Source organism: Amphibalanus amphitrite, unplaced genomic scaffold (genome assembly GCF_019059575.1).
Source record: "Amphibalanus amphitrite isolate SeventyFive unplaced genomic scaffold, NRLGWU_Aamphi_draft 000677F_arrow, whole genome shotgun sequence".
NCBI classification, from domain to species: Eukaryota; Metazoa; Arthropoda; class Thecostraca; order Balanomorpha; family Balanidae; genus Amphibalanus; species Amphibalanus amphitrite.
In genome coordinates, this window is record NW_024882171.1 from 332,931 (window position 1) to 359,938 (window position 27,008).

Consider the following 27,008-nt stretch of genomic DNA (forward strand, 5'->3'; position numbering starts at 1 on the left):
CAATTGGATGTGCATTAAGTGTGGGAATCAAATTTATAGTCATTTATTATATTTATGATGGTTATTACATAGATTTAGAGTCGTCGAAGTGTTATAAAAATGTTAAAAATATTTTCTGAATTATGGAGTCACTCAGCAAATTTTCCTTCACCAATTATACCTACATGGGTAATCAGCATATCATAGCTATGGATGAGCCTAGACTCATTGCCGGTGTGATATTTGTATTTTGTAACCCATTTGATAATGGTCGTAAAGTAAGCCTGCATGTTTGATGCTAAATGCTTCATGTCCCATTATTTTTTTAAAGTTCGTGCATTCCAGTCACTCATACCATCCCCCATTGGCAAAGATAATCTAATCAGAGTTCTAAAGCCGGCGAAAAGCTACTTAGCCACTGCCTTTACGTCAATTAGATCGAAATTCCTCCTGGATTTCGGCATCAGAGGACATCTATCTCTCGTCACGAAACCCGTGTCAGCGGCAGCTGGGGGTCGCCGAAACCCTGATCAGTGTTGACCCCTGACCTCTAGCCAGAGATGACCTCGATCAATTGTTACCTCTCGACCTTTCCGCGACAGCAGTGAAGACCCCTGACCTCTGCGGGGTCGATTGATTATAACCCCTTTCCCTTCACCCCCCACCCCTCACGTCCACCCGTCAACAAACAGCGGCCACCGGTCGCTCAGGAGACACCGCTCACCCGCTCCCCCTCCCCTGCGGCGCGCCGCTGACCTATCGGGGTCATAACATCCGGACGGGCGAGCCGCTGATGACGGGACCCCCGCGGGCGGGCGGTGACCGTCACATTGACAGCTTATCGTCGGCGCGCAGCACGCACACACGCAGCGCTACGTGACAGCGCAGCGGTGAGGGGCCTCGTGACAGGCGGCAGGCGGAGACGGGACAGAGACGGGACGGAGACGGGAGACGGGACTGAAACCGGACCGAACGTGGAGACTGAGTAATGATATAGAGAGAAGTGCACAACATGTGGTGGGGTAGCTTGGCACAATGGCACATGAAAGCTTGGCGAGGGCTCAAACAGACAGACACCTACAGTTCAGAGAGACCCAGTTCAGAGCTCCAGTTCTAGAGCTCAGCGAGGGGACATAGACGAGGGGGACATAGGCTCAGCCGCCGGTTCCCTATCGACCAGACCGCGGCACCGCCGACCCGCCGCCCCCTCCAGCCGGGTCGCGTTGCCGGCTCCCCTTTGTGGCCCGCTGGAGCCGGCGGCGGTGAGCCCGCTTCGGCGCCTGTGATTTATGTGCTCACGTGCGTCACGGTCGGACAGTACCGCCACTTTACTGCGACACGGAGGACATTGCCGACCGACCTGAGGACGGGGGTAGTGTCCGCACCCGTCCGGCGCCCACTGAAATACACGACGGTTCGCCCGGTCCGGAGCCGGCCAGCCAATAACGCCGGAGTATGGCGGCCGGGGCCATGAGTGAAACGGTTGCGTGTCTTGTGTATTGCCCAGGTTATGTCCCTTTGTTATATTTAGAATGTTTTATTAGCCCTATCACATAAATCAAAGTTACAATGTCTGACAAAGAAACTAGTTATCGCCACAAAGTCTCACGCAGCTCGCTGTATAGGTAAGGCATAGCTGCACTCAGAGCCCAAGAGACGCATTCAAATGAACTTATTGATGAGTTTTGTCTCGTGCAAAACTGAGTTGAGTTCTTGCAAAGGTGGCTGTTGAATGTGCATCTAAATTATTGTGCATCATTCTACTTTTCGTGGGATTCTCCTTGACAACAAAGCGTTATACTGGCCCTGTCTTCAACTCGACAAATGGCTGCTCCAGACGTCTGTGTCTCGGCCTCACAATCTCGCTCTGAATTCAGCAGAACGCCGGGCGTTCTGTTGTTGCAAACTTGCGCTATCAACTCTCCCGAGTGATTGCAGGCCGTCCACCGACAATGACTCTGTTCTGTGGCCGTTAATTTTGTCCGTGCCCAGTCTGTGTCGCTCTGTGACGTGTACTGATGTGTGCTGACGTGAGCTGACGTTAGCTGACGTGAGGTGATGTTCAGACGTCACTGAGACCTGTCCACTGCTGAAAGATCGATGCGCTCTCCTGATGTCCCTGCTTCATCACTTGCGGTTCAACGCCCGATGTATGTACATACTTGGATGGTTGCAAGCAATGGCGAGGAGCAATTTCAAGACGCATGCCGCGCTATTATTCCTTTTTTAGTAATGAGACTGTGGAATGGCTTGAAGCTAGTTGTGTTTGAATAAACTCCGGGTTTAACTTGAACAACGAAGCGTATCGGGCTACGCTGTGTAAGAAGATGACTAAGCTGCAAAATTACCTATGCTGATTGCACGTGACAGAAAAAGACGTAAACAGTTCTATTTTATACAGATGGATACTGTGCAGCAATCAACCTTCGATCCTAAAGATACAGTCATGCTTCATGTCTGTCTAGGGCCACTATTTTCAATTACCTATATATGATCATAAATTCATAAATTCCCTACTTTACCAGATCAAGACTTCACACATCGCGCATGCTAAGCTGAATCTCAAGTCGGCTCGCCTGTAAATTAGTGTAATATCTGCATAATGATATGTAAATTGAGAAGCAGTAACGTTCCATTATTAGTTTCCCCAAGTATAATTGCACCTCCGACCCACAGTGAGTTCAGAATGACGCGACTGCCCCTATAGTTACTCTGACCGAGCGGGGTCGGTGGGCTGGACTGACGCCATACGTCTCCAGTTTAGGGCCTGTTTTATGCTCTGACGACCTACTGAATACCATTTGTCTGTGGATGACTCCCGTCCGTATGGATATGCAGTTTTATAGGGACAATCTTCGGCGGGATGATATTGGGTCGGCGGGCGGTGACCGGCCGCTGGGGGTCCATTGGGACGACGAGTTAAAACGGTGGGGCCTGGCGTCGGCCGCCTAAAGAGAGAATCCGAAATATATCACAGCCTGGATTATTATTTTAACTCAATTGAAGTTCAGTGCAGATTTCAACATTTTTTTATTTTTTAAATTCAAGCACGGTTGTCATCACAGCCACCGTTCACCAGTTTCGACACAGTAACCACCACCAACCTACCATTTAACACGCGCACTGCAGCGGGTCTGAGCCGAACACGAACTGCAGGGGGGGGGGGGGTTGAAAACAACCCCCCCTGAGATCTCGAAAACGGCGCAACGTAGCGACAAGCGGTAAACGGCGTTGGATAGGTTAAGATGAGATCGACAAGAAATACTAAGATCATTTTTGGGTCAGGTCAAAAACGAGGTCACCAGAGGTCACCGAAGACAAAATGTTACGATTTTCACAACAGGAATTTCGCGGTAGTTTTTCTTGAATAAATTGTCTTGCACACAAGACAGAGGATCGATTCGAACGCCATCGTTCTTAGCTCGTCAAGGCGCATCGAATGATATATAATATGACCTCGAAAGGTCAAGTTGAAAATTTGACCTCAGGTCAAGGTCATGACCTGACCGAAATAGGTCATGTTGCATATCATTCGATCCGCATTGACGAGAAAAACACGATAAACGTCGAACGGAGTCTCTATCTCTACTCAATCTCAAGTTATTGAAGAAAAACCGCTGGTGACCTCAGGTGACCTAAGATGACCTGGAGATCACCTTCCAAAGGTCATAAGTGATATGTTTCGGTGAAATCACCAACAGGGACCTGTAATACTATGATCCTGAGCGTATTGAAGTCATAGGATGGCATTCAGAGTAAGTTGAAATTTCTCCCATTGACTTATAATGGGCCGGTCGCAAAAATGACCTGACCTTAGGTCATCGATATAAAAATTCCGAGATAAACAAGTTGTAGCTCGTGATGACTTTACTATTTCCTGTGGGTTTCAAGATCATATCTCAACAACTGTGGGCTTGGTGGGATTGCAAACTTCGAAATTTACGTTTCGAGGTAGGGTCACTTGACTTGACCTGGTGACCTGACCATAGGTCACCTGGGGTCAAAATTTTTACTCAAGGTGTGCAAAAGTTGTGAGAACAGGTATGCAAAATTTGGCGGCGCTACGCGCCGCCGTTTTCTCGCAATTTGCGAAAAACCACAGGGGGGGGTGAAAACAACCCCCCCTGCAGTGCGCGTGTTAACACCCGCCGTCTTCTGTCCATAACCGTCCACCGCCCAGTTTAGCGCCATCCGTCCACCGTCGTCCACGGTGGACGGCTGCGAACGACGGTGGACCGCCGCAGCTGCTCCAGTTACACGGCCGTTCTAGGGCCGAACTGAGCCGATGTTTGGGCATCGACGCAAAAACAAACGTTTCCCTTTGTGGAACTAGCGGCCAAATGTTTACCACAATCAAACTTCTGCAGTGCTGCGCTTCAGCGCTAGCCGCAGACAATGCGGTGGCTTTGAGGGCATTCTGTTTACCAGAGGAGGCCTCCTCTCTGCGCCGCGCAGCTCAAACATATAAACGTTCGTCGAGAACGAGCACGCTGATTGACTTCCTAACAGCATTTTTGGTGAATAGCGAGGAGGGTTAAATGATAGAGGTGCTGTAGGGGAAGTTGGGGGAACGCCGAATACTTTTTTTCTGACGCCCGTAGCACGCAAGGTAGACAACATAAGCTATTCTTGTTGGCGTCATTCGAGAGGCCAGTCTTTTGCCTTTCAAACATACCAGGCGCATTTGTTGAATTCGCATACCGTTAAGCGCACAAACTAAAAATATCAAAGAAGTGATTTTTTTCGGCGTTGCCCCGGACTGCGGGGAAAGCCGAAAATGGGAGAAATGATCTACGGGAAATGCCGACATTGATGTTTTGCCACTTTATCTCAAACTTTATCCAGAGTTTATCAAAGCTGACACGCGTTTTAAGAGCTTGAGGACGCTTGGTGCACACTGGAAGTTATAATTGTGTGATATAATAAGAAAATGCCAGGTAAATAATTCCTTATAGGTAACAGGCCGTTGTGTCGGTTGAAAGTGTAATTTGTGTGACTAAAAATTCGCGTTGCTATTCTACAGCAGTAAAGTCCACGTAGCGTGCTTTAACGTGCGTAATTGCACGTTTTCGGCATTACCCCAGCCAGCCATACTTTCATTTGCAGGCCCATAACTTTTCAACGTGCCGTATAAATTTCAAATAGGCAGCACACTTATGCAAAGACATGCTGAAGATTACTTGACCGAATTGGCCAGACAAACGGTAGGATAATGAGTAAGAAATGCAGCTTCAAAGGCGCATGTAGTACAAGGAACGCGTACCTTGAAAACGCTCTTGGCGCCCTCACAGCCGAAGTATTCCGAATGACGACTCGTAACAAACATGCGATAATTGTAGTCACTTAAGCCTCAGAGCATCACTGACAGGTGGCATCCATGTCTTACGGTTTTCGAAATATCTCGAATTTCGGCTTTGCCCCAACTCCGGCATTGCCCCAACTTCCCCTATACAGCACGAGCCATGCAGCATATGACATAGTTACGTGATAGAGGGTAACATATTTGTCAGGCATAAACGGTGAATAACCACGTTTATGTTAGAGAAACGACTCAAAGAGGCATCATGTACGTTCATGATTTATCTGTTTGTCCGCATAGGAGGGCTTTCACTTACAGTAATCTGTGTTGTTATTTTGGCGTACCAGCCGCCGCTCCTCCCATTCTCGACAATCACGGTTCGACCTGTTGCCCAAGTAACAATGACGTCATCGGTTACTTACGACCGCGAGTTGGCACGATGCCAAATGACCGACGGGCCGGCCGGAGCGCGGCTAGTGGGTCTGCCTCGGGCGTAATTAAAACGGCCCTCGGCTGACCACTTGGCCTTCCGTGCCCAGGTGGCTGTCCCTAATGAGGTTTCATGACAAGGCAGCCACGCAAACGAAGCAAGGCCGTGGTCATTTATTGATGGAACCGAAGAGGCATTGTTGTTTACCGCGAAGACGCATTTCTTCGTTGCAGCGGTGTATCAAAGATATCTTGTTCGCTGCGACTCAGCTCGAGTCAGCGCCGAGGCTGATGGGAGCGAGCAGCTGCTGACGACATTGGTATAAATATAGAAATACTTGGAATAATTATCCAGACCGCGATCTAAATTTAATCCAGAGAGCCAAAGTTGTTAAACGACTGCCCCAGGCAGCACTGTCGGCGGCCGCGGAGCCTGCGTGGGCGGCACTGTTGGGGAGTGTGAGAGATGCGCACCCACTGGGGGAGGGGGGGGGGGTGTCGAGGGAGGGGCGTTGTCGCCCGACCGGCCGCTGGCACTGGCCACCACAGCGGCGCTTCTGTTTGGCAGCGTCTCGTGGCTGGGCAGCCAGAAATCTATCGGTGCGGGGAGCCATGGGGCGAGGACGGCCCCCACCCCAAGCTGGGCTGCCGGCGACCCGGCTCAGCCTCCTGCGGCCTGGGTCAGGTCAGGTCAGACTGGGATGGTGGAGCGCTGAGGCCAGGTCAGTTGGCCGGGGCCGGGAGAACCAGATCGATGCCACGGTCGCGTCAGGTTAGGTCAGGTCAAGTTCAAGTTCATTTATTCACGTTAATCCGCCTTCGCGGCTTTTCATCAACGCATGTCAATTAGCATAAAAACAAGTAGGCATGGGTAAAATACAGGCACACGATCATTCGTACACATCGTTAGAACAGTTGGTATGTAGGTTGTGGGTATCATAAGATCACGATGACTGTTTGTGTAGCACAAAGTTCTGAGTGCTCGCTTTAAAAGAAGTACTGCCATCGTAAGAAGCGCAAAACTGGTTGTACGCCTCTTCGCCCCCGATGTGGGCCGGCTCTCCGTGATAAATACGGCGCCAGCCCAGGTCATGTCATCCTGACTTGAGACACGCGATACTATGACCCAGGCCAGGTCGACTCAGTCCGTCCCCATGGCAGTTCCTGCCCCCCCCCCCCCCCGTCCGGGCTCAGGTTGTGCACGGATGACCAGACAGGATTCAATGTCATGTAAGTTGCTGAATCTACGAGTAGTATTGATCAGTGCTTGGGAGCATACTCGAAAGTAGCCGGATGATGCATGAGCTCCACACGGCCGTTCTTTGCGCTGTCTTGAACTATGGGCATGATTGAGCTCCCGTTCAATGCGGAGCTTCTGGGGCCCTGTTCTTACCAACATGGTTATTATGTTGGGATAAACAAATTAATTTGTTTGATATGCAAATGAGGAATAACATATTTTTTAACCTGTTCTTAAAAATTGATATCGACGGGTGTCTGTCGTCTCCCAAACCGGTGTCAATGACAGAGAGTGGGGATCTGACAGCCAAATGTCGGAAACGAAGACGCAAGCACGCGAGACTGAGGGGAAATTAGTGCCAGAAAACGTGGCGCCTTGTCGGGGTGTCGTGCCACGCGGTCGCCACCGCTAGGACATGACACGCCCAATCTATCGCGATATGACACCCGGCTGGACAGGTGACAGTGCCCCCAGCGTGTGACACTGACATCTAGACGTCGAATCGGTACGATAAGGTTATGGTGCCGGTGTAAATCTAAGGTGATAGATGGTGATAGCGTCATCAGTTGGGGGGTTTAGATATTCCTACGATAATGGAAATGGATACGGATTGAAATCATGCACAATCAATGGATATGATTGTACATTAGAATTGCCTAATGCTTCCATCAGAATTGTCACTTGTCTATTTGTCAGAGAACCAGCCCTAAGCAGCGAGGCAGACAATCCAAACCACTGACGATAATTTCCATTATATTCCATATTTTCATCGGGCGTGTTTTACTAATACTAATAGCCATACCAGAATGTTCGAACGGTTATTCAGCTAGACAGTCCAGCCATTTGGTCGGGTTTTCAGGGAGATTGCTCTTTCCACGTCATTATTTCAGAAATGTCGCAGAAGCCATTCAGCTGACAAATCAAACGCCGCGGGGAGACTGCTTCGCTTCCGAATCATAAAAGCTCAAGTGGAGAGTCCTACCACGACGCTGGTAATATAACGTTCAAATGCACTACGAATACTACCTACGCCAGGAGTAGTGGTCCAGCTCTTCTGAAATATTCCACCGTTCATCTCAGTTGCCGAGCCGTGTGTGGGGTCGCAGGGGGAAGGCTGTCCGGTGGGGGGGGGGGGGGGCGGGCCGGCCGTCCGCCTTTTATAGCTCGCCTGCTCAGCGCTACTGGCGGCTGGCGGCGGAAGGGTCTGGCGGCACCAGTCACCGCCTGACCAGCGAGGAAGGCCCACTCATTTCGGACACAACCCCACCAGTCGCGCCTTAGCTAGCCGCCAGCGCTCATTTGACTGCCCATTGTGAGCGCCGACCCAACGGCCAATTCCAGCATCGTAACAGACGCGATGGCATGGTGAGAAAAGTCAGAACCGACGTAGCAATTAATTTGAAATAATCACAAGGGGAGGGATATTCGAGTGAATAGCTAACTGAACTGACTGAAGTTTTCGAATTGTGTTTACTTCACTGATATCTAAATCTATGCGTTAATGGCACTAATTTGTCATTTATTTATTTATTTGTTTTTGCAATAACATTTACCAAACTCAGTCTAATGTACACATATCCTCATAGGATTTGCTAGTTGAAGCTTTTCATTAGAAATGTGTTGTGTAATTGCTAGTAGCCTTTTAATGGCATTCGGGATGATCTGTCACCGGGAATCCCTGACGAGCCCTGAACATCACCCATAACGTGCATAAAAATGATTTGCATCCCCAGATTTAGCCAACAACACGCGGTGAAATGGTAAAACCGGGGGCTTCATGTCGTGCCGGCAGTGGCCCCGGTCGACCGCTATTCTCGGCTCGGGTGACCTTTTGACCTTCCGAGGCAACCTTTTGATTCGGACCGGCCGGCCGGACCAAGCCTTCGGATCCAGATGGCCACGAGTAGTGAGTTCGGCGGCTTACACACGGCGACGACAGGGCGGGGTGGTTCAGACTTCAGAGCAGAGACTGTTAGGTGCAGAGGGATGCTGGTCCGTAAGAGAAAAGTATTTCAAAACGGACCGCCATTTTGTTCCGATGATGATATTAGTCAAAGCGAGAGGAGAGTTGTGTTGACTCACGGTGGAGAGTTCATTCATGAGTGCAATCGACATGAGAGCAAGTGGGTGTTGCAGAAATCGACTCACGGTGACGACAGTAGCAATCCTGGACCAGTGACTAAATCGCTTTTATATGAAGAGTGTTAACTTCTTAGCATAAAAGTAAGCATTAAAATGCTCCAGCCAGAACTGAACCCGAAGACACCAGCGGCCTTCACCATTACTTCTCATCGCCACCAAACGCCTGCCAAAATAAGCAATAAGCTTGCGATTATTAAGCACTAAGCAGTGTCTGTTAAGTTCCTGTCCGAAAGTGTTTGCATGCATGAGGAAATACATCGACACGAAATGTCAGCGTCCCTTTACTATCAGTATGTCAATATCAGGAACATACATTTAGATCGCTGGTTCAAGAATCGCTTACCTACGACCTTTGCTCCGTGTTCTCGGAATATCAAAGATCGGAAGCCGAGGCCAAAAGCAGTCCATTTGTTGTTCCGGTTATAGAACGACGCTAATGTAAACAAATAAGACACAAAAAAGGCATCCACCATTGTCTCGTATTGTCAGTGGCGCCGCCACTCATCCCTACTGCGTCAGATGGTAGGTATATGAACGATGCAGTCTGCACGTTTGATTGCCTTGCCATATAGTAAATATTCTAAGATATCAAAGATCATTCCAGCTTAGCCCAATATGTATGAATGTGTTGAGAGATAATGTGTTCAAGCAGTATTTTTCATCTCTCTCTCTCTATCTCTCCTCTCTTCTCTCTCTCTCCTCTCTCTCTCTCTCTCCTCTCTCTCTCCTCTCTCTCTCTCTCTCTCTCTCTCTCTCTCTCTCTCCTCTCTCTCTCTCTCTCTCTCCTCTTCTTATCTCTCTCTCGTCTCTCTTCTCCTCCTCGCTCTCTCTCTCTCTCTCTCTCTCTCTCTTTCTCTCTATCTCTCTCTCTCTCTCCCTCTCTCTCTCTCTCTCTCTCATTCACTCACCGAGGCCAGTTTGTGCAGTCTGACCTCCTCCTGGATGTTGTTGAAGGGCGACTCCAGGACCAGCGCCGTCGGACGGTCACCCTCCAGACACAGGTCAGCCACCATGTGGGAGGTCACACTGCGAAAACAGGAGCCATTGTGGGGTCACACTGTGATAGAGCGCCATTATGTGAGGTCACACTGTAATAGGAAGGCATGACACTGCAACAAAGACCTGAACAATGTGTGAGGTCAAACAGTAGGGTAGGGTGGGATAATTTGAACATGTGGGGCAATTTGAACATAGTGTGAATAACAGAAAATCACGGAAAATCCATAAGTGGCATGACAATAAGACCAATGAGAGAAATTATCGTAACTAAAAGGGCTATCATATGAACGGGGTTTGAAGTTTCAGGGAATGAAGATGTTGACGCACAGTGTAAAAAATCAATTTCGCAAGGAAAAACGCCTAACAACACGTCATTGCAACTTCATTGCAGCGCAAAATCTTGCATTGCTAGCGCCTAATACGCAACGGCTTTTGTTGTATAATGACCTAATCAGTGCCTTCAATCCAAGAAATTTGGCTTTTGAACCCTGTTTTTAAAAATGGCAAAATATCTTTTAGCGTAGGGTAATTTGAACATAGTGTGAGAATTTGAATGAAGACAGGGATAGCTCCGAAAAAACAACGCTCCCAGTTTTTTTTTTTGCCAATATTTTCGACCCAAGGCAGTAGCAGATAAGTGATGCCAGTTTAGAAAATTTACGTCTAATATCCGTCTAATGTCCGGCATTTTTGTTGATTTTCCGTCCAAAAATGTTAAAGTCAACTATTTGTCCAAATATGTCCGAAAATTATGCAGCTATCAACACTCAAAACCGTCATTTATATTGCTTATCATGTAATTTTACCAGCCGAAAAGTGTTCATTATATTGAGAGCTTAACAAGCTGTCCATTCGCCATTCAATGCTATGCACGATTACTTTATAAAAAGCGCTGAAGTGTAGCAAGCCATCGTCCAATGTTGTCCAGTCTGCTACCTTTGTCCAACCAATTCCGAATTGGACATTGGACAAAATCAGAACTACAAATGTCCAGGTTTCCATTGGCACCACTTTAACAAATGTAGTACGGTTGGGAGAGTTTTTATCGAACAAAAATGATAGACGTTCTGTTAATTGAAGAGGGGCGAATTCTGTCAACTGACCGGTGTGCAGCGTGCAGATATTGATACTCTGCAACTGTTATTTTTGCTGTTGTGTTGATTTTTCAAGTGAAGGTATGTTTAGAATTGTTCTGCCTATTTGTTTATGGGTCAAACAACATCGGTGCTGGCGAGACTATCGTTTGTATGACAGGTAAAGGCAGTATGTTCAAATTACCCCACGGTGGGGCAATTTGAACACACCATGACTTGGTGGAGAAGTGAGGCTATGCTATTCAAGGTATGCTCGGCTCGTCCAAAAATGAGGCTTGCATGGTGAAAGCAAGTGACACTTGTGCTACTGAAGCAGTTTTTCTTCATCCAGGGTTGAACTGGAATTTGGTACAACGGAGAAGACGTAAAAATATGTTCAAATTACCCCACACTACCCTATAAATATAAGTCATGTGTGAGAGCTAGTGATGTCAATTACGGAAAATCGTGATACCGAAACCGAACCGACTTGTTAATATGAGGGAAATACGTCCAACTTTTACCAAATTATCAGCCTCTTTTACATTAGAGAGGATTCATAAAACCAACAAAATACCAAATGCGTTCGCCTTGAAATACCAAATACCAAGTTGGTATCGGTTTGGTATCGGTATACCAAGAAGTTGGTATTGGTATGGTTGGAAGTTGACATCTCTAGTGAGAGCACACTGTCAAGCGTGAAAGAAATGGATCATCATGTGATCTAACAGTGGTCAAAAGATGGTAGGTCAGTCTTGAGGTCACACTGTAAAATAATAGCCCGCGTGTTGGTCATGAAGTTACGCTGCAAAGGAGACGTTGCCTCCTAACCTTCCCCCCAAAACATAATTTACCATGATAAACATAATTTGTATTCAATTAAGTGTTTTTATGTGTTGTATGACATGCATGCGCTCACACACCTCCCATCCCTTCCACTAACCCGGTGCCAAGTGAGTGTCCCCACACGATGATGGGCGAGCGGCCGGCACGCTGTCGCAGCCACTTGTACATGAACCTGCTGTCCGAGACGACGCCCGTTTCACTAGGTATCACCTGGGACGAGTCGGCGTAGCCTGAAGGGAGGGGGGGAGGTTAGACTGAGGGGGGACCCCCCTCTCACTGGGTATCACCTGGGACGAGTCGGCGTAGCCTGGGAACAGGGGGGGGGGGTAGACTGAGGGGGGACCCTCGTCTCACTAGGTATCACCTGGGACGAGTCGGCGTAGCCTGGGGACGGGGGGGGGGACGGGGGCGGTTAGACTGAGGGATGACCCCCGTCTCACTGGGTATCACCTGGGACGAGTCGGCGTAGCCTGGGGGACAGAAAGAGGGACAGAGGGACGATACATGGACGGTGAGAGGGGATGGAGGTTAAGGAAGGACTGATAACCAATACAGGAAAGAAACAAGTACCGTCATGGGGTCTGAAAGAGGCGGTCAGGGGGTGGACGGCGTGGGTAGGTCAGGGCATGGAGGAATGCCACGGAAGGGATGAGGGCGGTCAGAAAAAAACGATACCAATCTAGAATATCACAGCATAACGCTATCTCTCCCCCTTCTCCCTTCCTCCATAATTCCCGTACCGTCGCCGCCCCCCCCCCCTCCTGACCTCCCTATTGCCTCCATCCTTCTTCCTATCCCTCTTCCCATCCCTCCCTTCATCACTCTTCCCCTCTCCCTCCCTCCTCCCCATCATCTTACTGCGATAGTCGAAGCAGACCACGTGGTATCCGATCTTGCGCAGCACCTTGTACAGCTCGACGCGGTGTGGTCCGGCGCGGGAGCCCGAGTTGCCGTGGTTATAGAAGATGATGGGCGCCCCGGAGGACAGACGCGACTCGAAGACCGTGCTGTCCGGCTCCCCGTCTCCGTTAGACACGCGGTCGATCTCCTGCTCGGGCAAAATGTGCCTGAGGGGAAGGGAAAGGAGAGAGATGCGTCAATTAGGTGTTGACCTAGCAGGTAAATTCGCCAGCACCTCGATCAATATATACCGTATTTAGCGTTTCAGTTCCGACCTTGAATATAATTCGGCATTAGTTACATGTATCAGAATTGCACTCTCATTAAGCGGCGCCTGTGTTGTGGACAACACATGCAGCTTAGCACCTATATCAAAAGGCCACTAAAACCAACAGCTCCTATACCGATGCCTTAACGACCCCAGTCATGCGCTCAACCCACCTAGCCACACCTTGCGATCGATACAGCATATCGATCTGACCCGTCAGAGGGTGGACCGACGGCCGCAGTCTACGGTTTGACGACCCCAGACAGACCCAGCTCAGTGCAACGGCCGGGCCGGAATCGGCATAAGGTGGACTGTGGCGCTCTACCTAAGTTCGGGAGTTTGATGTGATAGCTCCTGATCGGGGCCGGTATCTGCTTAGTAGGTTGGTGAGCTGAAACAGCCAGAATTCTGAGGGAGTTTCTAAGGGCAATGGCTAGGAAAAGGAGTGGAATTTCGATATATTTCGTTGTCGCGTTGGTCGGGGTGTCTTTTCGAAGTGAACGTCCATTCGCATAGCTTTTTCACCACTACCCAGAGCGCAGAACGAAAACGTACCGCGGTCGGTAGGACTCGAACCTACGCTCCCAGAGGGAATCTGATTTCTAGTCAGACGCCTTAACCACTCGGCCACGACCGCTCGGTACCTGACAGCTCGCAAAACAAGTATAAAATGGAAAGGTGCGCGATAATCCGCTCTTTGGTGAGTCACCCTGTCGGAAGGTGATATCTAATGGCACAAGAGGCGTCACCATTTATCTTTTCAATTCACCCTCATTCAGCAGACGGTTTGTTTGTAGTCAGACGACTCAACTCAACCACCGGATGTGTCAGATGTTTTGTGGTATTTCAGGCATATGCCCAAAGGCCAAAGCAAAGCTGATAAATAGGTATGCATTGAAAGCTTACTGAAGTAAGCAATAAGCATTCCTTCATACTTGAACATATTCCGGAAGTATCAGATTACAGTGAATGAAAGCTCACTGCACGACAAGATCTGCTTTCTGTTTTGTCACCTGTACCCAGTACCCCTACACATTCACACCTCTTCACCTCGCTTCCCCACTTCAGAGCATGTGGCAGGATGAGTCACCCCCCCCCCTTGGCCCCGTGCAGTCTCGTGACCATACACCGTGACGGTGCGGCCCGTCCGTCACCGCACGTGACGCGTGACTCACCAGACGCCCAGGCGCACGCCATCCGAGGTCGTGACGTAAAAGTTGCGCGCCGCCCGCAGGCCCGACAGCTCCGGCTGGGTGAAACTGATGCCCCGCGGCCATCGCACTGTGGATAGGGGGGCGGGGTGAGAGGGGAGGGTTAATGGCATACGGTATAGCGGTGTCATGGGACATAGGGGGTCTACGGACTGTCACTGGGTCAGACTGGTGTTTGATTAATCTGTGATTGAATCGATTGGATTGAATCAAACAAAATTTGTTGAATCAAAAAGGTTTGATTCACCGTCAGGATTGTTAGATTCACAAGCCATGATTGAATCAAACGCATTGGGAATCAGGGTTGATTGAATCAAAAAATTAATGATTCATGAACTTTAAAAAAATTGAAGTGAACGAACATAGTTCATTATCAACAAATATTAACACTACTGCCATTACATGACAACAAAAAGAACACAACAAATACAATACTATCCATGATATTTTGTATATTTTATTTTTTAATTGAATAAAAAAAAATCATTCAAAAAAAATTGGCTGAATCAAACGTGAATCATTCCTTTTATTGTTTTTTGATTCTCTGAATCAAAAGGAATCGATTCAACAATTTTTTTGAATGAATCAAACGGTGATTGAATCAAACAAAAATCAAATGAATCAATGATTGAATCGATCCAAAAAAGGTGAATCAAAAACCAGTCTGCACTGGGTCACAGAGACTGCACCAAGGTCACCTGTATCAGCGTTGTGAGCAGTTGTGATTGCAGGAAACGCATTGAAAATGATACCGCGTTATATTCTGGATGCAAAGGTCAACAGTTGCTTTCTACCTGTTGAAGGCCAGCCTCATCGTATCAGAAGACCTGTACCAAGTTCTATTTCTAATTAAGGCATGTGGTCGCCAAGACAGAGGAGCCACGTCGTGTACCTTGTTAGTTGAATTGAGCAAACTGCAATTCATCACTTTCAGTAAACAATTTGACATCATAAGCGTTCCCCCGATTCTGCTCGACCGCAGCAGTTCGAGAGATACGTCACTCGTTCAGTCCACTGCCCTCTGACCTACAAACTGACCATCTGATACAACTGAGTCACTGACTGCTATTCACGGCACAGTGGCCGCAGTCCGGACGCGTCTGACGCCGTCTGCTCTCAGTCACATGACTCACTGCACCCCGCCGCGATCAATACCCACACCATGACACGGCGCAGGGGTCGAGCGGTTGGTTAAAGCGGACCCGAGGGTGCATGCCTGTGGCATGAAATTACCTTAATATTGCCGTGTGTATGCCAGGATCAAAGATGCATAATGCAGACAACAATGTACCCACACGGTCAGCTGTTGCATTAGGAAGAAGGCATCGCACGGTAGCATCTGATATGATAAAACTTAATTCAGTCCAACAACCCAGCTCCTATATCCTATATGGGCTCCACGAGCCAATGGTGTTAACCCGCGCCCGGCTGGGGGTCCTGGATTTCCACGCCCTGCTGGGGGGGGGGGGGTGTTTGAACACCCCCCCTTGTAACTCGGCTCCTGGGCCACGTAGCGATACGCGGAAAGGGGCGTTCGAAAGAGCGTCAAAAATAATGACGAAATCACTTCGGTCAATTTTTTGGTCAGGTCAAAGGTCAGGTCACCAGAGGTCATTGAAGGCAAAATTTCGCCGATTTCCAGGTCGAATGTCGAAAATTTCCAAGAAGCCAACGCATAACTCGAGAACCAATAGAGCTACAGCGCCGCGGAAAAACGCATTCGATAGCCCTATTAAAGCCCTTTCTGAATAATTCTCTCAGATTTGACCTAACGTCAACGGTTTTGCCTGCAGGGGGCAAAAACTGCAAAAATAGCCGATTTTTTCGGAAACAGTTTTTCTGCAATAACTTTTGACCCAAGCCCTGTACGAGCCTAATTTTACCGGCATTGTGTTCCTCTCGTCAAGACGCATCGAATGAACTATAAGTTGACCTTGAAAGGTCAACTTGAAAATTTGACCTTAGGTCAAGGTCATGACCTGACCGGAAAGGGTCATGTTGCATATCAGTCGATCCGTATGGTCGAGCTAAACACATCTAAGGCGTTTTCATCGCTCTAGCATGCCTCTATCAAAAGTTATTTGCGAAAAACTGTTAGATACCATTCGTGACCTAAGATGACCTCAGGGCATAAACAAGGGTCACGGACACCATTTTCATGTTCAGTGTGTCTAAACCACTTGTAGTTCGGTGTTTGGGAGTGTTTATAATGTCTTTTGTCCAAAAGAGGCGCATTTCAATTTTCTCCCATTGACTTATAATGGGGAGGTCGCAAAATTGACCTGACCTTAGGTCATCGATATCAAAATTCTGAGATATACATTTTGTACATGCTATTGCTCTCAGCAATCGCTGAAAGTTTCAAAGCGATCAGTCACTCGGTGTAGCTCTGACAGACATTGAAACTTTTTATGAGGTGAGGTCACTTCAAGTGACCTGGTGACCTGACCTTGAATGACCTTGGTCTGAAATTTTCACAACATGTGTAGAATTGATGTATGATAAGGTGTACCAAAAACGGCGGCGCGGAGCGCCGCCGTTTTTGAGATATTCGCGAAAAACCACAAGGGGGGGTGTTCAAACACCCCCCCAGCAGGGCGCGGGTTAACAAGATAAGGAAGTGTGTTACTGTTTATAAATTGAGCCTAAACGCTTCCAAAACAGCCCCGGCCCGGTGTATTTGTTTATGGACAATCCCAAACACAACTGTTATCCCTCTGAGGTCAAACAAGGATAGCCTGAGCCTGAGCTGAGTACTCGGATCCCGTTCAGAACAAACGATTGCCTGCAAACGTTGACACAAAAGTAAATAAAAGATAACCATTTGATACTTATGGTGTGACAGCGCGAGTCTGGTTCAGCTTGTTGCTCATTCACATTACCGGAAGCAAGGGTCGTGCTAGGACATTTGTTAGCGACCTTCCACGCTGCTTTACACGCTACCAGCGCTAAAGGATGACAGCAAGATCCCCTCTCAATGCCCTTTCACTCCCAGAAGGGGATGAAGATCCCCTTTCCTTACGTGCTATCCCCAGAGCGCAGGAAAGCTGTTTCTCACCCAGGACCACTTACACATAAGGTCAGGAAGGGCCAATTGGAGACAAAGACCCCTCTACGCTAGTACTACTTACAGAGAGGCAATCAGACCCACTTCCTGGCAGGAAAGACACCTCTCCTTGAGTTCCACTCAAGGAAAGGCAGGACGAGCCCTCCTATCAACCATTACTACTCACAGAAGGGCAGGAAGACCAGGTGGCGCGGAACGGTCGGACAAAAGTGGTAGATGAGCGGCACTGCGATGTAAAACACCAGTATGATGCCCAGGCTGAGCTTCAGCAGCGAGAGCCATGTCCTGCCGGGGTCATACGCAGGTCAGACAGAGTCCACATGGGGTCAGAGAGGCGACGGGGTCACACACGCAGGTCAGAGGTTCACATCGGGTCAGAAAGAGGTCAGTTCGAGTGGGACAGGGTTCACAAAGGGTCAATTATGCAGAGGTTATGTGGGACAGAAGAGTTCAAATGTGGATTGGCGAAATCGACGCGAGCAAATGAGATGACTCGCAAAACGAAATCAGGGCAAAAAGGAAATTTCAATTTACGTATATCGCTAACGGCGAACAGCCTGAGCATTGGGCACCCACCCAGACAGTTAGTTCCCCCAGCAGCGTGCTGTCACGAGCACAGCGTACCGAACATGGACGCGGAAATGTGTGATAACAGGCACTGGAGAGGAAATGGCGGTAAAAAGGCTGAAACAAGCCACAGAGATCGAGCAGCAAAGCAGGAACGGAGCAGGAAATTAACGGTACACACTACATGCACTGAGAGCCAGCACCAATAAAGAAGCCAGTCAGCTGGTGGGGTTAGGCAAATAATAAAGCCCTACCGTCAAAAATGTCCCAGAGACGTCTACGATAGTATGTAGTCATAGCGATGATTTCAATATCATTTGTCTTGCACGAAATAATTTCGACTTTGCAAACACCATAGCTAGTAGCTACATACTAATCCACTATCCACTAGCAACAACTGCAACAACAGCCCACCGTCAGCATAGCCACAGCCATCCCCAGACGTCACCACACCCCGTCCGGCACCAGTCCCTTATCCCACGGCTACTTACACGCCATACACCAGATGAATCAGCACCAGTATGATCAGGTACACCGCACGCTTTATCATGGTGTTCGCTCACAGTAACCGCCTGTCTGACTTGTTTGAAAGAGCCTGTCTGGAAAGAAGAGACAGAGTCAGCCGGGCCCCGTCGCTGCCCGAGCGTACGAAAACAAGGACTGCTGGCCACCGACTGACGCAGCCGTCGGGCGTCGACCCCCCCCCCCCCCGCAGGAAGGGAGGAGGAGCTACGCCGGTTGCGGCCAACAGCCTCACTACTCGGAACTGTACGGTACAGCCACACTTCACAGCTGGGTCGAGCGACCATCGGGGGTCCGAAACATGTGGCATTGAGCGGAAGACGGCAATTGAGCGAAAGAGCAAAAAGCACAAAGAAAAGGCACCCGACTGACTGGCTGGATTAGACAGTCGTCTGATGATTGTAGGACGGTGTCGCCTCGAACTTGGAGCGAATCAACTCGGCAATAGAAGTGGTATCATTTCTGCCTTCCATATGTATCTCATGTACTATAAACATTGCATGCTCGAGTAAATATTTGTCATGAGTCAATCAGTGAAAGACATGACAAATTAACTCTTCTGCCAATATGAATAAGCTGTGACAGCTCTAACGGGGTCTAGCAGAAAAAATGAGGTCGAGATGGATAACCTTTCCGTTTCCTCGGTGACCATCCTTAGTACCTACATCACTCGGTCCACTCCCAATCAAACTGCAAGCTGCATCCTCTCACATGAGTAACACGTAACACTATGTACCTTGTTCAGTCAGGCGGTCACCCCTACCAGACAACCAGTGGTTATGACAAGCCCTCGTTTGGACTATGCCCTCTCCAGGAAGACCGTTTGAGCGAGAGAGCGGGCTGTCAAAACGGGGCTCTCCCGTGCTCCCGTGCCCCGTCCCCCCGGCCCGAGCGGTCCTCCGCCACTGCGGTGCACCATCTCGGTGTTCCGCACAGTCCAACCTCTCCACACCATGTTATCAACCCATAGCTCTGTAACAGCCTTCACAGGCCGAAAGGACTTGCTTCTGACAAAACAAACCAACCTCGGTAGATTCAGTTGGGTGGTTGGCTGTATCGGCTGTTAAAGTAATGTTTGTGGTGTGTGTCTGTCTCAGCAATGTGCAAAATTCACAAAATTCATATGATGACTTTGGGGTGCATTTTGGTCAAAAAGGTGCAGCACTTCCCTTACATTTTATGTAGAGGAAAGAAAGAATGATTGTCTCATTTTGTAGAACTAAAGGAACAAGTAACAAAACTATTGTTGGAAACGGTGCTTGCCTAAAATAAATCATACTGGTCACGTTGAGCTTTGATAGGCTTATCTCTAGCATTAGAACTATCCTGATCAGGTATCCAGAACTGTCCAGTGTCCACTGCCCCATTACAAAATCGAGTTGTAAATATTGGAGCTTGTGCAACAAGTTAACCTGCGCCTAAGAGGGCTAGGAGGGCTAGGAGAGACGCGGTAAAAATCAGTTGATAGCTCTCAATGCGTACGTTTGAAAGCATTTCGGTCATTTTTCATCTTAGACCAATATTGGGGTCACCAGAGGTCATCAAAGGTCAAAATTTGCCAAATGTCATTATATTTGTCAGAAAACATGCCGTTATCTCAGGAACTATGATAGCTAGAAAAACACATGGAAAACAATCGATAGCTTTTGAACTCTTCTTTTGATAAGGTCATCATCAAAATTGATCTCAGGTCAACGGTTAAGCCTCCATAGGTCAAATATTGTCAAAATAGCTGTTTTTGGATAAAGGTTTTTTTCATGAATAACTTTTGAACCAGCATCAGGCATCGGAAAAATCCTTTTTGAAAGGATTGCATTCCCAATCCACATTCCAAGTGCCGAAGTGGATTGCATTCCTACCCGCAATCCCCTTTTTTCACTTGGATTGTGATCAAATCCGCAATCCTTTTTTGCAATCCTGTTGTATTATATGTGCACTAGTGGATCTGGGGGAGGGAGGGGGGCATAGGGCCGTGCCTCCATCCCCAAATCTCCCATTTCTAGTACCTAGTCTTGCGAGTAATTCCTATCTAAGGCACAGGTATTTTATGGGAAATATTTTTTTGCCTCAAACACCCCCACATTTAAACCTTTACCCAACCAGTGTTTTATATTTTTGAAACTCGCCCTCAAATACATTATTTTGCCCTTCCTATAATACTAACGTATCTAGGAAGGGCAAAATAACGTATCTATATAATACGTTCATCAGCGTATATTATTTTGAGCGTTTAAATTAAAAGCGTTTAAATTATTTCAAGTTTCGATGTAAAGCCCTTGATAGCAAAGTACATTAAAGGGACTATCCCACCTTCTAAAATGTTGTTAAAACCAGTATAATTGTGCCCGACTTTATAGATTGGATGACCAGGAACACGGTTCTGGCATTTATTTTTCGTTAAACATCTTAGGCTTCCCATATTCCAAACACAAACTTTCAAATATGTGACGTCACAGCCCAAAATTACCTCCTTCCCCAGGCCACATTACTGTCATAAAGCTGATTCTTTTTACTCTGTAGGCACCACAACAAAGTTCAGACCAAGTTTTAAGCGATTTTTCAACGAACAAACCCATTTAAATCAGAATGACTAAACGAGGTGACGTCACACTAACGGTCGACCCATGTTGAAGATAGGGCCTTGTACAAGGCCCATTTTCAAATGAAGGGAACGAATTTCTTCAACGCCAAGAGGCCGCGGGGGTTGCAACCTAGATAGATAGTGGTTTCTGAACCTCGCCGCAAACTTGGCTATCTCAACTCAAACCCCATGTTAAAGGTGGGATAGTCCCTTTAAGCCGATGAAGCCGATCTCATAATTTTCAATCGTAACAAACCATTTCAAAGCACTAATCAAACACAATCCGGATTGGATTGCAAAAATTGGAAGTATGTTGCAATCCAATCCGCAATCAAATCCTGTTTTTTTGGAATGGATTTCAAATCCAGGTGCAATCCACCAAAAAGGAATGCAATCAGGATTTTGCAATCCTGCAATCACAATCCTACCGATGCCTGACCAGCATAGATCAAGAATTAGCTATTGCACTATCATGTTTCTCCCCTTCAGTCGCTTCAAAAAATATTTTTACCTGGAAAGGTCAAGGTCAAAATTTGACCTCGGGTCAAGGTCACATGACACGTGGTGACCCAAATAGGTCATGTTGCATATCATTTGATGCGTCTCGACAAGACAAACACAATGGAGCCATCCCCAGCATTCTATCTCGTTCCAATTGAGTTATTGGCAAAAGGTCTGTTTGTAGCCTCACATGACCTCAGATGACCTTTTTAGATGCTATCAGCAAAAAAGACACCTTGGTCATAACAGGTGGTCCAAATACTTGTGATTCTGAAATATTTGGACTGTTCCTATGCGTATTCACAGATCTAGAGGCATTTTCATTTTTCTCCAATCTCCATGGACTTAAAGGGTGGAAAGTAATTACGCGAACATACTTTTTCGTCTTATAACAATGGAAAAAGCGGCGGTAACATGAAAATTTCATCTTTTCATATATTCCTATTTAGGTGCGATACACTGACAAAGGCGTTCAGGCATAATTGACATGAGCATGTCAAGCACTGTTGGCCAAAGCTTAGTCCACGCCTCCTGGAGCTGTCTGGTGAGGCAATCGATGTTGGTGGCTACTAGCAGCTCTTAGACGCTCTCCTGAAGAGTCGCCTGGATATTTTTGATCAAATTGAGGTCTGGGCTATTCCCAGATTGACCATTATATGCCCAGAAGAAGAACGGGTTCTCAAAGCACCAGTCTTGCGTCTTTTTGGCCGTGAGAGGAAGGACTTTATCAATCATGAAGAAGAGTTTCTTTGCGTCGGGCACAAAAGTGCGCTCAATCATTTTGCCCCTTTTGGTGCATTGATGGATTAGATAAAGAGACTCGTCTGGAAGGATGTTCCACTAGTTGTATACTTTATTTTTGGTGGCCTTGTTGGTCACTACATGCAATTCTGACACCATCCGGGCGCTCATAACACGCTGATGTGTGTTCCTTTGCCGGATGTTTGAAGGTTGGGACGGGCGGGACGTCGGACGCATCAGCAGCCCCCAACGCGTTGTTCTGCAGGTTTGACGGATGAAATAGCTTCGAAGATGTCTCACCCAACCACAAAGCCAGCTGCCTGTCCTCCTCTGTTCAGGTGTGGCGGTCTTTAGAAAACTTAAATTGACAATCCTGCTGTTAATTCATGAATTTTGGCCATCTCGATTGTTTGTACGGCTTGATTTTCGAATTTTCACGGATTTATGCATGAATCGTGATATCTTAGATCGGGTACCCGGCCAAAGTAAACCATTTCGCCTGTTTTCGGGTCGACTGTTGTCGTTTGGTCGCGGAAATGGTGACCACCCATTCGGCGCCTGAATTCGCCGAGGTTTTACTGCCGCCAACGGCTTTGCTTTTTAAGTCCTCTTAAGTTTTATTATGCTTCAACCAAAGGTGTAATTGAGTAATGCTGGTGCCGAGACCGTTCCGAGTCCCTTCCGCACCAATCCAGCCAAAATAATCACAAACGCTTTCCCTGGCAACTTCAAATTGAGCTCTTTGCCTATTTTGGTCTTGAGCAGCGTATGGCGTCAGCACCACTCGAAGCCGAGAGGTGTTGTAGACCTTTCAAGTCATTTTTCAAAGTAAGGTCACTTTTGTTAGATGAGGCGACAACAAACACGACCAGTCATGTTCCATAACAGCCCGCGCTCATACAAAATCTCCACTGACGGGCGAAATTGTAAGAAAATACATGTTCGCGTAATTACTTTCCACCCTGTATAATGGAAAGGTTACGCCACTGGCCTGACCTTAGGTCACAGATATAAAAAAAAATGATATACAAATTGTAGGTGCCCATAACATCATGCAATCCACCAAGTTTAGAACCTCTCTGACAAACACTGCAGGCTGGACATGATTGCAATTTTTTAGGCTTGGTCAGTTAACTTGACCTGGTGCCAGACTGGAAAACATCCATACACTACGCCGGACGCCTGTGAGACCATCTTGCGCCGAAATTCGGCGCAAGCGATTTTGCACCGAAATTTCTGTGTGATTTGCGCCAAAAATTAGGTGCCTATAATTCAATTTGTGCGAAAATTAAGCCCTTGTCATATAAAGCACATGTGCACATCAACTGATCAAGATTATATCAACCAGACAGAGTGTTTCGGAGCTTTGTACTCTCTCTCTCATGTTTGAGCGTCCTAATGAGTTTTTATTTCCACGTAAACCCAATACCTCGGCGAGAGCCTGCGAGGGCCAGGCAACGGAGCGGCCACCACTTGTCTGGGCACTGCTGGCACGCGGCGGAGTGGAGACAGCCGATTCGGTGCCGTACTGGAGCGAGCGGCCCCGGTGGCCCGTCCTCAGCTGGTGCACCGAAATGGCATCCTCTCGTTCCTCTCCGGGGATAGGGAGCGGCGGCGTGCTCCCGAGGAGTGGCTTGAATAGTGATTCTGAGCAGTTGTCGCGCCACTGATGCGAGGCCGCACAATGAACCGCCCTGGTCAGCGATCGGGCGTTTGAGGGCAGGGCGGCCGCCAGTTTTGCCAGGTCGTCCGCGCTCTCATTCCCCTCGATACCGCAGTGGACAGGAACCCTTTGCTATTGCTTTACGACGCTAGGCGACGTTCAAGGTTTTCCATACCTAGGTATCTCTACGCAGAAGGTTGAGGCCTCACCTGGGCGGCCGTTCCTCCGCTGAGTAGACTCAGGGAGGCTCGCCAGTTCGAGCACCCGACGACCGGGGCGGGGAAGTCTCGTCCCGCAACCTCTCCAGAGCCGCCCGTCGGGTGAATCTGCTGCTAAATTGACCAGCATACCGCATAAATTCGGTGACCGTCTTTCGCCAATAAATAATGCGCCGAAAAATTCGTCCGCCGCCATGCGCTGAATTCGGCGCATGCGAAGGTACGCCGGACGTGCGCTGAAATTTTCGGCGCAATCCCGCCACTACGTCGGACATATTCGGCGTAACGTGTATTTTTTCCAGTCTGGACCTGGTGACCTGACCAGTGACCTGATATGACCTGGGGTCAAAAATTTCACACATTGTCCAAAATTGATGTACAGCAAGTGGCGCTTTATTTAACATAACATATGCCCCCCCCCCCCCACACACACACACTGGGGCGAAGGTTAATAAACAGAGCCCCCGGCAAACAGTGCATAATAGAACAATATAGATAATACTCTATTGCTTGATTTTTTAACCCTCGCCCTGGCAGGGGGGGGGGGGGGTCGATGCGACCCCCCCCCCCTAAGGTTTTTCGCAGATAGCGTAAAAACGGCGGCGCGCAGCGCCGCCAAATTTGGCACAGCCTATGGGGCAACCTTTTTACATATGACCTGAAAATTTCAGGTCCGGGTGACCTTGGGTCAGGTCACCAGGTCAGAAAAACCGGTACAAGGTCATGGTCAAATTTCAATTTTCTTTTTGCACCTGTCCAACTCACAGTTTTGGACTGATTTCCTTCAAACTTTCAGGATGTGCTAAGTTCACCGAGTTGTATAACATATCGTTCGGGTTTTTCGAGGTCACTGACCTGAGGTCAGTTAGAGGTCATTACGTCGTAATGTTAAGCCTATGGGAAAATACTAAATTCGGAAAATACTGGAGATATCCGCTTCGTTCTATCTTTTTTGTGCTTTGAAACCACAGTACTTAACAGCAGGTCACTTGGTGCTTCTTTGTTTGGTGTACTTATCCATGGGTCAGGTCAAATGAGGTCAACTGAGGTCAAATGACGTTTTTGCCAATAACTTGGCACATAATGACGCTAGAGCTTAAAAAATGGTATCATTGTGTTCCTGGTGATCAGCCGAATCGAATGATATGCGATATGATGCAATTTGGTGAACTTGAACTTAATTTATTAATGTTTACTTAAAATTTAAGAAAAACTTTAAGTACACTTAAGCAAGCTAAAAAGTATATCATTCGACGCGCCTTGACGTGCTGAGTTCACTGGTGCTTTTCTTTTTGCTCTATCTTAATTAGATCAAAAGTTATAAGCGAAAAACTTTTGACCTGTTTTTAGCGAAATTTTTACATTTATACCCCCCAAAACCCCCCTAAATATTGACCTAGAGCAACCAAATTTGCACAGGGGCGAGAACTCCAGGGGGCCCACCTACCTACCAAATTTGGTGTTTCTAGGTGCCATAGGAGCCAATCGCGAGGGGGGGTCGCATCGACCCCCCCTGCCAGGCCGTGTTATGAAAAATGCCCTGCCAGGGCGAGGGTTAAGTAATATTTTCCTCGTCAATCCCACACTGAACTTATTTAATTAATGTTGACCTACTTACCAGACATGTGCATGGATCCCAGAAAATGGATCTGGGATCTGATCCCACGGATCCTGATCTCGGATCCGACGGGATCATAGATCCAGCTCTGCATTTTATCAAGGGATCCGTAGGGATCACAGATCCGAGTCTCATTTTTTGCTTCAGATCCAGTGAGATCATAGATCCTCACTTATTTTTTGTCAACACATATATCCCAAAAAAGCACTTGTTTCAACTCACAAACGTTCTGTTTTAGTGATTTTATGTGATCGGACGTCATAATCCATAGTTTTGTGTTACTTTTTGGCATAGAAACCCTTTAAAACATAGTTTCAAATGTGGTGCATGGTGGGATCCACTCAGATCATAGATCCATGTTCTTAATTTATCGTCAGATCATATGAGATCATAGATCCAAGATGTATTTTTCACGCCAGATCCGGTGGGATCATAGATCCCAACCTGTACTTTGTTTCGAGATCCACTGAGATCATAGATTCATCACTCGGATCCATGCACATGTCTGCTACTTACAGCATAAATTGAAATGCACTCTGATTCAATTTCAGCATGCGTTTACTAGATTGAGATAGATAAGCAGACTGTGACAAACGTCAAAGCAAAAAAGAGAACTTCCCATTCATACATCACCTGAATACGGCCTTGACAAATACCAATGCCAATGTAGAATACCAAAGCTTCTTAGAAATATTAAAAAAACGCAAAGTGACCTCTCTACAGACTAGGGGGACCTCTGTCAACAATACACAACGGGAATTTTCCACAGCGCCAGCCCTCGCCGCACCTACACTATTACTGTCTCAGAAAAATCAAGGATGTTAAAAATGAGGACAACACTATTCGACCGCTACCCTTGCAGCTATTCTATAACTCAGGAACAACTGAGCCGATCGCAAAAAAAAAAAAAAACACCAGTCGAATCAGCGTATGCAATTTCATTATTCGTTTTGAATATGGTGACCTCAAAAGACCTTGGTGACCTCAAAAAGGTCAACGCCGAAGTTAGTTGGTAGCACTGCTGCTCCACGGCGTATATACATTTCCTACCAGCCCATAGGGTTCACATGTTAAATGGCCTGTTTTCGGCGAGCGATATCTCGGTCAACCCTTGAAGGAATCAATGATTCTTAGTCTCAAATGA

General features: G+C 47.6%; 1 protein-coding gene and 1 non-coding gene across 2 annotated transcripts; both read right to left on the reverse strand.

Moving 5' to 3' along the window:
• Positions 1–9,985: 9,985 nt before the first annotated feature.
• On the reverse strand, positions 9,986–26,608 carry LOC122364439 (lysophosphatidylserine lipase ABHD12-like). The gene is made up of 7 exons (XM_043334800.1): positions 26,498–26,608; positions 18,512–18,615; positions 17,620–17,738; positions 14,351–14,456; positions 12,866–13,074; positions 12,105–12,237; positions 9,986–10,115 (listed from the first exon to the last, which is right to left on the reverse strand). The coding sequence occupies exons 2-7, from the start codon at positions 18,568–18,570 to the stop codon at positions 9,986–9,988; spliced, it is 756 nt and encodes a 251-aa protein (XP_043190735.1). The 5' UTR covers positions 18,571–18,615; positions 26,498–26,608.
• On the reverse strand, positions 13,731–13,812 carry Trnas-aga. The gene has a single exon. It is a non-coding gene; the product is annotated as a tRNA-Ser (tRNA).
• Positions 26,609–27,008: the final 400 nt, after the last annotated feature.

Excerpts from the sequence above, each read along its gene's own strand:
- LOC122364439 (XM_043334800.1), bottom strand. The coding sequence starts at position 18,570 with ATGATAAAGCGTGCGGTGTACCTGATCATACTGGTGCTGATTCATCTG. Across the intron at positions 17,739-18,511 it reads ATTCATCTGGTGTATGGCGT|GACATGGCTCTCGCTGCTGA; the intron begins GTAAGTAGCCGT and ends TGACCCCGGCAG. Across the intron at positions 12,238-12,865 it reads GGTCTGCTTCGACTATCGCA|GCTACGCCGACTCGTCCCAG; the intron begins GTAAGATGATGG and ends CCCTCCCTTCAG.